This window comes from Volvox carteri, assembly GCF_000143455.1.
Source record: "Volvox carteri f. nagariensis unplaced genomic scaffold VOLCAscaffold_60, whole genome shotgun sequence".
NCBI classification, from domain to species: Eukaryota; Viridiplantae; Chlorophyta; class Chlorophyceae; order Chlamydomonadales; family Volvocaceae; genus Volvox; species Volvox carteri.
In genome coordinates, this window is record NW_003307603.1 from 675522 (window position 1) to 689547 (window position 14026).

Here is a 14026-nt window from a genome sequence, read left to right on the forward strand (position 1 = left end):
TGCACTCATTCATGCATGCAGGACGGGGACCCTGGCAAGGAGGCATTCGTCTGGCTTTGAGCAAAGTTGCATCACCGGTTGCGATGGTGGTAATGATGGTGACGGTAAAGGAGGAGCAGGCTACAGCCGGGGATTGAGAGCGGCCTAAAGGGGGAGAGGGCTAGGGGGGCTATTGCAGGGCGGAATGGCGACCTCGACAGCGGCATGGCGCTACTGCTGCGGGGGGGTTGGGGATGTTCACCGCCATTAGGGTGTTTGGATGAGAATATCGTATATGGTACAATGTGTCCGAATGCACCATCGGCATTACCCTCAAGAAGGGGGTAATTGCCACACGACTATATCGTTCCCTGTTGCCCTTAAAGGGACGATTCTGCTAACGACACCGCATCCGGTCTCATCCGGCTCATGTAGCTCCGTTACCCCGTCCAGACAGCCCGTACGAACGGTACGGCAGGACTGGTGGGTCGTGGCTGCAGCTGGGTCGTGGCTCAGATTCAGATGGCACTTCTCCCATCGTACATTATCTATAGAGCTGTGTCTGTACAGAAGAGTGACACGTGGCCCTTATGCGGATTCTAATCGAGGGAGGGTGGAAAACGACGGAGGGATTAATACGGCGGGAGGAGAGCAAGTGCCGTACACAACCTCGCATTTCGAAGCTGACCATGCATTTGCTGGGGCACAATGAGCTTGGGGCCGTGTGTCAGCAGGAAGTCGCAGTGCGGCGTGATTCTGCACATGCTTGCAGACACGCACCTACTGGTTCACTCGGTGCCGCTCATGCCCACCGCGCATCTGTTCACATGCACGGTCAATTCCAGGGGCTTAAGATGCGAAGGGGAGGGGACTGGGTCGCATTTTGGGACGTTATTGGTGCTTTTTATTTTTTGCAAAGGTGCAATGCATATAGAGGAGGCGCCCCGGTTCCCCGCTACTGGGGGTAAGTGGCGTCCGGTTGCCGTGCCATATCATTGGTCTGGTGCGGGGGTAACAGATTTCGCTCGAAGGTGGGGAAAGTACGCTTCTCTTGTTACAAGGGAATATTGCTTGATCGCGTTGCCTCTCGGGTTTGTCCCCTGAGAACATTTGTGTTTCAGTACATTTCCGATCCCGTGCCATTTTCATGGAAAGGCAAACAATCAATGCTTGGACGGGGACCGTATTATTTTGAACTTGGTTAACGTGCAGTCTCCCAAGGGAGAGCAGGTCGCTGCGGGTGCTAGCTTGCATGTAAACTGGCCGTATTAAGGCAAACATTTGCCTTTTTTCTATCGTTAACGTTTACATGCTAGCACCGGCACCCTAGGGCTGCCCTCCACAAGAGAAGCAACCCTTGGGAGAATAGCGTAGCGTTGGAGCGCCATCCCATCATCAACACAAAATAAAGCCAACTCGAAGCAGCAGCACCTGCCACCATGTCCGCTTGTCTCAACGCAACGATGTCAATCCAACAGTGACAAGCCAACGATTCTCCCCCCTCTTGCCTAAAACTGAAAGCGACATGCGCAGTCCTCTTCCCTCTACCACCGCCACGCCGTAATTCAACCACACCGGGCCGCGCGCCGCTTTGACGGAATCAGACAAATCGGATAGTTGAAACCAACCGCCTACCTCCCTTTCACCTTATACCCCGCCTGGATTATGGTATGGTACGGCACTACACCGTCGTCACGAATACAGCATATACTCCGACAAACAAAGTCAGTTGGACTTTTACTTGATTACACCATCACCACAGTTTCTCAACCACATCTAATATCGACCGCTCACTCATGCCCAACGTCAAGCCCAACCTGCCTCTGAACTTCGCGACTGCCCCGGGTTTCTGCGAGAGCACGTCCCGGCTCCTCATGCTCAGATTGGAGCACCGACTGGAGCAGACATAGCGCAGACACAATTGTGCTCTGACTACCACCTGTAATGCGAAACAATTGCCCACCATCTCCACTATGCGGTAAACTGTGGAACCCCATAGCCCGCCATCCGCCTTGCTTCGCCGTTGCTCAGCCCTTTTTTCACCTCGCCACTCCTCCTCCTCCTCCTCGCCCTCTACCTGACGCGGTGCACCATGGTGCGCTCGCGGGTGAGGTTGACATCGCCCGCTGCCGCCATAGTGAGCAGCACACGCAGCACCAGGCTCTCCGGCTCACCCAGCGCCACCATCTCATCCAGCAGGCGCCGTGTGGTCATGTATGCGCCGATGTGCAGCCGCCTCTTGACACGCTCCTCCAGCCGCCGCACGTGACCCAACTGAAGGGTTGAGGATTGGAGGGTTGAGGTTCAGCAGGATCGAGATTGAACAGCGGAGGAACGGAGGACAGGGACGACTTTGAAACGAAGGGAACAGCCGAGACGGAATGGCAGGCGGGGCTCGGGACAGGGACGAGGCTAGGAATAGGAACGGGTGCACGAGGAGAGTGGTCAGGGGGCCTTCATACAGTTGTACGGGCCGTTGCGTAAGTGCGACTTTCACTTCTGGTTTGTCATAACACCTGTACAGAGCGCCTCAAACCACGTACATCCCCATAAGTACACAGACGCGCTATGCACGGATCGCTACGCTACGCTACGTATGCGGCTGTGTGTGTGTGTGTGCGGTAGTGCTGGAACCCGTGTTTTTGAGTTTTCATGCTAGTATATTTTTTGTCCATAAAAACCGATTATGCACCCACCGCACCGCACCTGCTGCTCCCCCCCCAACTCCGTCTGCGTGAGGCCGCTCTTGACCGCGTCCATGGTTGACTTGGTGAACAGCTCTATAGCCATATTGACATGCTCCAGGGTAGCCACAGGCTAATAAGGCATCCGACGAGGTTTGAAAGCGGGACGGAGAGGGGGCGATGTCGGTTTGGGGCGTTAGGTTCGTTGTTTGGTTGGGACACATGGGGCATTCGCGAAACAGTGTGATAGACCAACCCATTAGTCCATTACAAAGGATTTTAATTCAAGGATGGCTCAAACGTTACGAGCTGCCGCGGCGGGGAGCAACGACGAAATCAAGTATCAAACAAAGTCTTCCAAGGACTCCTTCCTTGCGTTGGGCTCAGCTGCTCACTCACCCAATCATCCACGCCCCCGTACCCCACCCTCCCGTCCTCCCAACCCACTCCCGAAACCCACTCGTACCTGCAGCGACATCTTGGCCAGCGACTCAGCGATACGCACCACGGCCTCCAACTGCCGTACGGTGATGGGCACCGGTGGGGAGTCGCTGTCGGTTGCGTTGGCCTGGGCGCGGGCCTGAGGCGGCAGTGGCAGTGGCAGTGGCGATTCCGCAACGGGCAGTGGGAGTGAGGGAAAGGGATAATAGATTGGACGAGTGATTGGGTGCGAGAAGCGGAACCGGGAGATAGATACCGGCGGCCACGTTAGGAAGACAATTTTCGACACACCATTTGTTTTTGTATCACTGCATCACTACAGAGAAATGTAGTACCGATCGGCGGATGTCGGATCCCGCGGCGGTACGTACACGCCCAACAGGTACAACATTTCTTCGTTACATGCTGCCCCAACCCCTTCTCTTTTCCCTTCTCCCTTTGCACCTCGTTGCGGATCTCTACGTAGAAAGCCGCCAGCCGCTTGGCTGCATCCTCATTGACTCGGGGGGAGCACTGACTGCGGCAATAGTGGATATAGCGCTTCAGGAACTCCACGTCCTGCAAGAGCAGTTTAAAGAGGTAGGAGATATGAGTTCCCAACACAATGCCATTTCGGTAGATTGACAATACAACATCAACAACGCCGAGCGGGTGGCCGAGAAAGGAGCACCACACAAGGAACAACAACAACAACAAGTACAAGGAGGGTAGCATCATGAACACACGCACCTGCGCCTCCTGGCCGACGCCCACGTCACCTGCCGCTCCCGAGCCGGCGCCCTGACGGCGCGCTTTGATGGCGCCACCAAGCCGGTGGTTGTCTAGCACCTGCCTCGCAATGGCGATATCGTGCTCGCGCACATCCTTGACGATGAAGATCAGGTCGAAGCGGGAAAGAATGGTCGACTGCAGGTCGATGTTTTCCTGTGCCGTTTTCAGATCGTCGTACCTGCGGCCGTACGACATGGCCGCATGGCGAGAGAAGAGGTCAAAGGAGCAGGTGGTATGCGCGCACGTGCGAACATCAACAGCGACGGCAAGTAATGTAAGCAATCCCCTATGTGGATGCGCAGCGCTGTTAGATAGGCTTGCCGCTGCAGTAGAAAAACCATGTGACCAAAGCCAGGCTTGCCCAGCATCACACTATCCTGGCGCCCCAGCCCCAGGCCCACCTTCCGGACGGCGGGTTAGCTGCTGCCAGCACTGAAGTCCTGCTCTTCAACATGGTGGTGATGCCCGCTTTAGCGATGGAGATGGTCTGCTGCTCCATGGCCTGCGTGCAAGCCGGGATAAACACGTGAAGCATTTTTCTAGGGGAGAGATTTCGTGCGGGAGAAAGCTTGGACAAGCAGTCTGGGGTGTTACGTCTGGTGCCGTATCTCACCTCGTGAATGGCCACTCGGTCCTCTGGCCTCATCTTGTCGAACTCGTCGATGCACACCACCCCGTTGTCCGCCAGCACCATGGCGCCGCCCTCCAGGTAGAACTCCCGGGTGTTGGCGTCCTGAAGCGGAAAAGGGTGGGAGGGCAGGTGGGAGGGGAGGACTGAGTGGCCACAATCAGATGCAGGGGTCGTTGTATGGAGCACTGCCGACGTCCGAAGAGGGAGGGGCTCCCACAGGGCAGCAAGACAGCACACATTCTTGTTGGAGGGCCCTCAGCCCAAGATGGCCCTCAGACTGTCAGACTGCGAAGGGACGCGAAGCTGATAGCACCCGCAGCATTCTGAACACATGCGGAAACGAACCGCAACACTTACACGCACACATGCCACGTACACACGGCACGCGGCAACTCTCTAAAGCACACACACACACATACACGCGCGCGCGTGAACCATACCTGCACCACCGTTGCAGTGAGACCCGCCGCCGAGGAGCCCTTGCCGCTGGTGTACACCGCAATTGGCGCCACCCGGGACACGAACTTGAGGAACTGGGACTTGGCTGTCGAGGGGTCGCCCAGCAGCAGCACATTGATGTCACCACGGCGGTTGGTGCCGTCGGGAAGAGACTGTGGGGCGATTAATTCGGATCGAGGTTGCGGATGGGAAAAAGGGTTATGAATACCGTCCGAAACCACTCGAGGAACCGATTAGAGTTATTGCCGATCTTCCGACGGATGGAAGGGCGCGCGCGTCATTAGTCGGAAGAAAGCACCAAACGTGGCCCTTGCCGTCCACGAGCCACGTCTGCAGCAACCCCACACACGCGTCCAATGACGCGACACCACCTGGGGGGCAGTTTCCACACCCACCCACCCACGGTGCCCAGCAGAGACCGCAGTTCCAACCTTGCGTGAGCCGCCGAACAGGAGGCAGGCGATGGCGCGCTTGATGTCCGGGGATCCGTAGATGTTGGGTGCGATGCGTGCGAAGATTTCGTCGTGTAGCCCGTCCTGCTTCGCGAACTGCTCAAACGCCTGGATCTCCTCCTTGCTGCGGTCCACAAAGAATCACCATCACCACCACCACCGTCATCATCATCATCACGGCCATCGGGGAAGGGTATCATTAGAACCAGGAGCAGCAGCAGCAGCCACCATGAGCAGCGGCACCCACGAGCCAGCGGGAGGGGTATTTGGAGGAGGATAAGCGGGGTGACATCATAGGGTGCTGACATTACACCAGGCTCTTGTTCATACAGCGCAGCCAGTACTTTCACACTCAGCACTCTCCCCAGTCACACACCTAGCCACGGAAGAGGAGCGCAAGCCATGCCGAGCTTCTCTGATTTACTAGCCGAAATCGTAACGAGCACACAGGCCGCTGCCAGTCGGTGGGCCCTTTCGCCTCTTTCGCATCATCATCAATCCGCTTGACTCCCTCTCTTTCAACAACGCCCCCACCCCACCCGAACAACCAATCCGGCCCAATCCAGCAAACCTCCACTCCAGCGACTCACGTGAATTTGAATCGGCTGTGCGCGTCACCCGCTTCCTGCATGATTGACACAACACGAATGTACGGCTGCTGCAAAGAGGTGGCGCCCTTGTCCATAGCCTTGCCCTGGTAAAGGGACGTGTTTGCAGCAAGGAGGTGTTAAGAGGAAGGACAGGAAGGGTTTACAAGGTTTTAAGGCGGGCGTGCCTAAAAGGGAATGGTTTTCGTATACCGTCCAAAAGCAGACAGTAGAGATTTCAGGAGTCGGAAGCCGCAGTGCTGAGGCTGGTGAGAATCGTGCCAGGTAAAAGAGGCCTCAAACCGATTGGACGAGGTTCTGCTCGGTCGGAACGCCACTCGGTACATACACACGCATCCCATACCCTCGTCTTACAAACCCCCAATACGTCGCCTACACCCGCCTCCTATCCACCACACCTACCGGCCCGCATGGCCCCTAAAACAAACTGCTCTCACATGCGCACATATAATAGAATCATTCGTGCCGGTAGTGCCGACAAAGCTCCTACCACGCCCAATCCTATCACGAATCCGCCAGCCAGCCGGCCGTCAGTCAGTCATCTTACCCCCCTTTTTCCACACACACGCACCTTGTATGTGCTGTAAATGCCGGTGATGGTGACCCGGGTTCCGGGTGTGACGATGTTGCAGCACTGGCGGTCCGCCACCAGCATCACCGTGCGAGGCAGCTCACCCGTGGGCACATCCTCGGGTTTCTCCTGCGAGAGGCAGACAGAGGACGGCGCCAGCAGCAGCACGAGCAATAGCAGCAGCAGTAGCGTGAGTCATAATAGCAACAGCACCGGTAACATGAGCAATAATAATAATAGTAGCAGCAGCAGCGGCAATAGCTGCAACAGCCGCGATACAGCAGATGGCACCGGGTGGGCATGGAACAAGGGGGAAGAGTTTGCTGTTGCGCTGGCGCCCTACCCCGGGGTCAGCACGAGGCAGCACGAGGCTGCACGCCCCCGGGAAGGTGGCAGGGGAGCGGCGGCCAATTGAGGAAAACACGGGAGGGAGAAACACGCAGCGTCGAAACGAGTCACAGAGTCAGATGTAGAAAAACGGGAATTACATCGACAGGAAGGGCTCAAGGAGCAAAGGTATAAATAACCCAACACCGTACCACCGCATGGGGCCGCCTGACGACCACGATGACGAGTAGAGACAGAAGACATAATTTCAGTGGTGGAAGAGTCACTGTGTCACAACCACAGCCACTGTGTCCTATTCATAAAGGTGCCATAGCTGGTCATGTTGTGAACCGCACCTGTAGCTTGAGCGTCTGCTGGTCCACGAAGCTGGAGCCCTCGGGCAGCACCACGAAGGGGTTCTGGCCGCAGCCCTCCGAGCCAGCCGCTCCAGGCGCCCGACGGTCCGCCATGTCGCAGTAGGTGGGCATGTAGGCGCCGCCCAGACCGGGCTTGCAGGTCACGCGCTTGGTGCCCCGACAGGTCTTGCACTGGAGCGTCAGGTAGGTGGCCTTGTGCTGCGTGCGGGGTGTGTGGATACAGGCAGGGGAGTGTGTGTGTGTGTATGGGGGAAGGGTGAGGCCCGTGGCCGGAACGTGACGTCGCAGGGAGGAGCAGACAGGCGGTGGATGACAATAGGCGGATAGGAGCTGCTCATGCGTTCTGTTGTAGCTGAATTTCGTACCAACCCAAATGGCCAAAACGCGAACAAGGCTACAAGTGGCGTGCTCGCGTTCAAAGGCGGTGGAAAAGGGATACATTTGTATACAAACCTTGAATGGGAACATGCAGTATAGACAGGAAAGAGGCAGCACGGGAAGTGAGTTAAGAAGTCGGGTGTCCCCAACCCAAGACTCCGTCCCATGAACCGAGCCGCGACTCGTGTGCGTCGTCCCGAGTCATGAAGTCTAAAACACACGAGTCGGGTGTATATCGGGTGATATTTTGCGTCCCGCCATCCGGACGATCAGATCTGCTCCAAGTGGTTAAAAACCCGAACACTGAGCGGACATACCCTTGGCTTCGACGCCGCCGTTATGATGCCCGTCAGCAGGACCAGCTTTGATACTCGGGACGACTCCAGGTCGCGGATGGACATAGCCTGACTCTGCGCCAACGGAATGGAGCTGTACAGCAGAACCTGTACGGCAAAAGGTACGACAGCAATGCACACTTACGGGTCAGGCAAGTTGGGTACTTGTGTTATTACGAAGTGCCGATTACTCATTACATGGGAATGCATGTCCTGTTGGGGGAAGGGAAAGGGGGAGGCGCGCTGCAATGTGCCAGCAGACAACTGGCCATACGTGGGACCTCCAAGCGCCGTTCCCCTTCTCTAAGAAATCCTCTCCTCCACCACCCCTCTCCTGTTATTCCCGACCCCTGCCCCCTTGCTGCTCCGTCGACAAAATCATTAATCCGTCGAAAGCTGGAATAAAGCCTCATAAACATGTAATGCGGCGGTCACGGGCGAAACATAAAGCTTAAGCCCATAAGAGAAAAACCCAATTCGGACAAAGCCCCTCTTCCTCGAATGATCCATTCACCCAGGCTTCGGCTCGCCCATCCCTTTGCGAGAGCTCAGACCCTAGCCCTGGAGCCAGGCGGCTCTGGGTCCGTAAAGGTCCTGGGTCCTCAGGCGCTTTCCTGAACCACTAATCCTGCGAGTGGTCTTGGGGACACGCCTTCCAATACCCCCTCATTACACTTCTTTCCCATCAAGTGCAAAGGCACAGATGGGCAGATTACAACGGGCCGTGTATTCCTGCAGGTTCCTGGCCCCATTGACACTGCCACTGCCGCCACCGGCACCTCGGCTTTGGGTCCCCCTCTCCTTGTCTGGCCCTGCATGTCCGGGTCGTGTCTGGATAGCTGCAAGCTTTCCTTGTCTCCCGACCCCTCCGCCACCACATTCCTGAAACCGCTAATCTCCCACCTGTACGTCCTGAACCTCAACGGGCTTGCCCTCCTCGTCCGCCGCCACCATGTCCTGAAGAACCTGGTAGGCGGCCTCCTCGAACTGCAGGGCAACAGCATGGCACGGTGCGAGGGTTGGAGTGTTAGGAGAAGTTGAGCTGTGTCAAGCCGAGGACGATACATAGGCGGAAAAGGGGGCACCCTTGTTCTTTTGGTCGATATGCTTGCTAAGTGGGAAGCGGTCGGCGTATGGTCAAACCTAGTCAGGGGGGAAACAAAGAGGTGGACGGGACGGGTTCCTAATGACCCTCCTCGCTACGCTACACCAAGTAAGAATTGCAAACAATTGTCGGAGACCCTTCGCCATAGCTTGTTAAAAGGGCGCCCGCAGGAAGCGCAACGTGTCAAACCCTGTGACTAGGTTACTAATGCAGCATTTTGTCGAACACGTTCGAATGGAAAGCTGTGCGGCACTTACCAAGGGCAGAACCTCGGTCGGCCGCTCCTCGAGCTCATCAGCCAGGCGGTGGGAGGCGGCACGGACATCTTTGAGGTCTACGTGGAGATGTGTTCGGCGCTCATACAGGTCGTCGCTAGCGGGTCACGGTCAGGTTCAGGAGAGGATGCAGGTTGATAAAGGAATCAATTTTCTAACTGAAGGCATGCAATTATGATGGCGCGAAGGTCGTAAAGGCTTCGGCGGTTCATAAGCAGTCGGTTGCCCGGTCGACAGCTGGGGCGTCCAACAGCTTTAAGCAGCCCCTGGAACCCAGTCGTCCCATTCATGTTTAAGTAAGATCACAATATCAACATTTTCTGTCAACGTGCGCGTCCAGCCCCCGTTTTGCCCCGCTGTACTTACGCATAGAGGCGCCGCTCAGACACGTCCCTGGTGGTACCAATCTGGTAAGTCTGAATAAATTTTTTGAAGTGGTCAACCAGCTCCTTGTCGGCTAAGCCAGTTCCTTCTTCAAGCGGCTCACGCGGTGCCTCCTGGCCCTGATAGCTGTAGTAAACCCGACCACCTACATTACAGAGCAACCAGTGTTGCGTGTCAATCAAAAGCTATGTTTGAGGATGAATTTCGTAGCGCGCACCATCGAAGCCGCTCATGTTTCCTAAAGGATGAAATTCTGTTAATTGTCAAAGGACAGGTGAAAACTACAATGTACAAGTAACTGCAAAGGCGCTCCAGCTGCAGCACCTGCCTAAAGCTTTCCTTAGGGCACATGAGTACATGGCTCCCGCCCTTTTGCGTAGTTTGCACGGCATGGTACGGCATTAACTGTTTCTTGTTGCGCTAGAGATTCCTGCATGATGTCGTGTTGTAAAGTTGCAACAGTGGATAGCAATGCCTTCTTTTCATTTTTACTTCGTTTGTAAATGTCCTGCTTTCGAATCACACAATCCGCCCATAGCTGTGACACTTTAGACACATTTTACACCTCCATAGCGCTAGTGAGCCCCGAATAGCGAGTTTGGTACAAAGCATTCTCCGCATACACTCGAGGGAAAGTAACTCAGAATGTCAACACGGTCACTCATCTACTATCTTCCCTTAATACCTATGGGATGTATGCTATGTATGGTTATTGGAGTCCCAATATGGTGAGCTTTTGGTAGGCTTTGGAGCTGCACGAACGTATCGTACCGTACCATTCCTCTTCCTAGAGGCCAGAGTCCGTCGGCTATGTCCCTTAAACGCCCTTCGGTAGTAAGCTGTAAAATCTTAAATCTTTGTTATGGACCGCAAGCCGCACCGACGCTGCACCAATAGTCGTAACTGTACGTAGCACCTTGGGCCCCACGTTCCGATTATGCGTTTCACCCGGCAGCTGCACCTGCCACGTGTGCCATGCCGCCGCACGATCGCAGGGTCCACTACACCGTCGTCATATTGCACCAAGTGGAGTACTCTTTGGGAGTCTTGGGGCCGTCTGTCACGGCCCCCAACCTAGGCCGCATTGAGGAGGCGATCAAAGGGACATCGTCCATGTACCTTCTCTTTGCATGCGCTCTCTTTGGGTTGGGCCTCCTACGAAAGCTCCTTAGTGTGGAACATGATCTTTCAAGTAAGCATCCCGGAGGAAAAAGAGTGCGGCAAGTGAGTAATAGGCGGTACTGGGAAGCAGTGCCCCAACGCGTGCACGCGCAACACACCGTGACGGACCGTGTCCTGTTGTTCTCCCGAGCACGTGTTGTGAAGCCGTGTTGGGACTGGCGAACTGCGTGGAAATTATTGGGGATAACACGAACCACTGACGTGTTATGGGGGACAGTTCACAGCTCACAAGTAATATTTTTAAAAAGTTCACGTCAGCCCCGCAGAGGACCGAAATCGGTCCTAACCCTACCCCGGGGTCAACGACCCCAACACCTATTGCTTGGGGCTGCCGCGCTCCCGCCCACCTATGAACTTCCGCAACCAGCTGGCTTCCATGTTTAAATATGACTGATAACAGCACATGAGCCTGAAGAACCGCTGAATGGCACCGTCGCGTGGCCTTTGGTTTGGTGCACTTCCTTGCCACTCTTTCACTCTCCCAGTGGCGCGTCCTCCGCTCTTCCTATATTGCATTTTCGGACACCTCCTTTCCTTCTGTCACTCCCTCATCTTCGCAGCGCTAAACCCAAAGCAGCTAACCGTGTACCGGGCGGTCAACGCGGCGCTTCACTTTCTCTGGTGGCTCATGATGGTTTGGGTCGTCGTCTTGATGATGGGGACGGCTGTGCTGGCCATCCTGACATGGGTGGGCCTCCATGCAGTTCAGGCGGTCCTTGCGAACCAGGGCGCCGTGTCGCCGGTGTACAACAACTGGAAAAACGGGTACGTCGACTGGACGGTCACGGCCGGGGAGATGGCGGCCGCAAGCGGTGATCTCGTCCTGGCCACGATGATCAAGAACGGCTGGCCAGCGGCGGCGGCTTGTCCCTCCACGTGCCTTAACCTGCGGCTGTTCGAGTTCGTTCAGGTACAACGTACACGCGCGCGTGTGCAGTAAGGGTGCTCGTGATCTTCTGTGACTCGGTCTGCTGCGAGAAGTACTCAGCAGCGCAGCCAGTCGAGAAATGGAGTAGCAGGAGTAGGACTATATGTATGCACAGTACGTACAAAACGCAAAGGAGATATCACTAGCGTCGACGATGTCTCAGGCAATGCCGATTGGGCGAAGAGGTCGCATGAAACTTTCTGCTCAAAAGCCCAAAGGAATATTTCTGTTTGGCGCATTTGATTGGCACCGACTGTCTTCAACCTTTGCTGCTGGATGTCTGCGCTGATTGGGGCGCGGGACGCTGTACTGGCTTGCGATGCAGGCGGGCGCGAGCGAATCCTGTGTATGCGATGCGAAAGTGTTGAGCACGGTGGAGCAGGCGGTACGGACGGCGCTGGGAGCAGTCCCAGGGATGCTAGTCGGCATCTGGTAAGCGAAGGCTGCGGCAAAGAAGTAGTTGCGGCTGTTGTGAGTCGTAGTAGGGCAGCCCCGCTCCCCGTCAGCATCCTCGGGCGTGTTACGATATCCCCATGTCTTTTGCTGCACAAGGGGAAAGATACTGTCAAATGCTGTTGCTGTACGTGTAAGGCCCACTGATCACTGCATGCTTGCACGTGCTGCGGCTGGGGGCTGTGCCTTGCTCCCTCCTTTGGGTGAGGGAGTTGGCCGCGCCTGCCAAGACATGCATGGGAAAGTTGCGCAGTTCACCGTGTTGCTTACATTTAAAAAAAACACATTTCCACTTTTTTCACGATTCACGGTGCTGCAAAGAAAGGAAGGGCCCACCTTAAGATTGTCACATTGCTGCCTCATCGACCTCGCAGGTTTATGTACATATTTGGAGACTTTTTTAAGACGAGCCTGGCATGCGACTTCACCCACGCGTCTCGCGACGCTGAGGGAGAACCCCGCCACTCACCCGGCGGAAATGCACGCAGTACTTCGAGTGCGGGGCGCGGTTACAGCAAACTCTAGTCAAGCGCGGCGCCTTTGTGTGACTACTGGCGCATGTAGAGCTGCTTCCGGCCAAGGCGGTAATCGGCTGCTGGGGAGAGTTTTATGGCGCGTTTAGCGCCGGGCGCGGCTGCTGAGAACCAGCTGTTGGGGGTTTACTTTGTTGGGTTTCGTTGTAATGTGCTACGGCATGCTATGACATATACCACCTTGTGGGATGGGTCCTACAGCTAAGCTGATGCTGCAGTTTTTGTATCTTGGGAAGGGTTGCGCGGGGAGGCGGACGGGTGGCCCGAAAGCCACGGCGCTTGTTGCTGGTTGCTTTGGCCGAAATGGCTGGCACGGGCTGCACAGGGCTGCTGTACGTATGGCCTTGAAGGAAACAGCTTTGCGATGGCCGGGGCCACTTGAGGTGCCATGCTCCCATCCCGGGGACATTTGCTGTTTTCCTGACATGAACTGCTTCGTGTCGCCTGTCTTTGGCTGAATTATCCATACTTGGGCGGGCAGGGTGGCGTGTAGGATGGCCGCGCAGGCCGCCCTGTGCTACCAGCGCCGGTTATTATTCTCGTTGGCCCACATGCGTTTTAATGGCTTGAACTGCAACCTACGGCGGTGCTGCCCTTCTATTGCCCTTCTACTGTGGGGTACTGTGCATTTGTGAAACCTTGGCTTCTGTATGTGTATCACAAGCTGTATTACTATGCCCTTGGCATGCCGGAAGGATCCCTTGGTTGTGGGATCCGCGTTACGACATTTTAAAAATTGCTGCACAACTGTGCGAACTGTAATGCTTCTTCGTATGGAACCGTACCTCCACTCTGCAGTATAACGCACTGATTGTTGCTATGTTAATAGAGTGGAGATATGTCAGCACGGGAAACGCTACCATTGCTGTGCTCCAGCTCTCCTAACACGGATGCCGAGCCCAGGAAACGCGATAATGATTTCACGAGCTTTGATAATCCTGCACTGGGGGTTTCTGTTAGTTGTTCGCTGGGTCAGCTCGCTGACCTCAAGCAGATGTTGACGCCAGCCAATGCTGACCAGGCTCACCAAGCCCAATTTTTTACGCCATTCAGCAACAAGACATATGACAGTGCCCAAGTATCTGACAGCGTGGTTTTTTACTCGGCTATGGGGACAGGTCTTAGGTCATCGCAGCCTGCCAAACCTGACGGA

At 55.7% G+C, this 14026-nt stretch overlaps 1 protein-coding gene across 1 annotated transcript; it reads right to left on the bottom strand.

Annotated features, from left to right (window-relative positions):
* Positions 1-2052: 2052 nt before the first annotated feature.
* mcm5 (minichromosome maintenance protein 5) lies at positions 2053-10010 on the bottom strand (the record flags this gene model as incomplete). Its single annotated transcript, XM_002956398.1, has 17 exons — positions 2053-2253; positions 2686-2796; positions 3130-3243; positions 3549-3662; positions 3834-4053; positions 4277-4377; positions 4489-4608; positions 4947-5117; positions 5361-5541; positions 6008-6111; positions 6597-6725; positions 7280-7498; positions 7996-8121; positions 8917-9000; positions 9376-9490; positions 9760-9922; positions 9995-10010. 17 exons carry the CDS (start codon positions 10008-10010, stop codon positions 2053-2055), a joined length of 2289 nt encoding a protein of 762 aa, XP_002956444.1.
* Positions 10011-14026: the final 4016 nt, after the last annotated feature.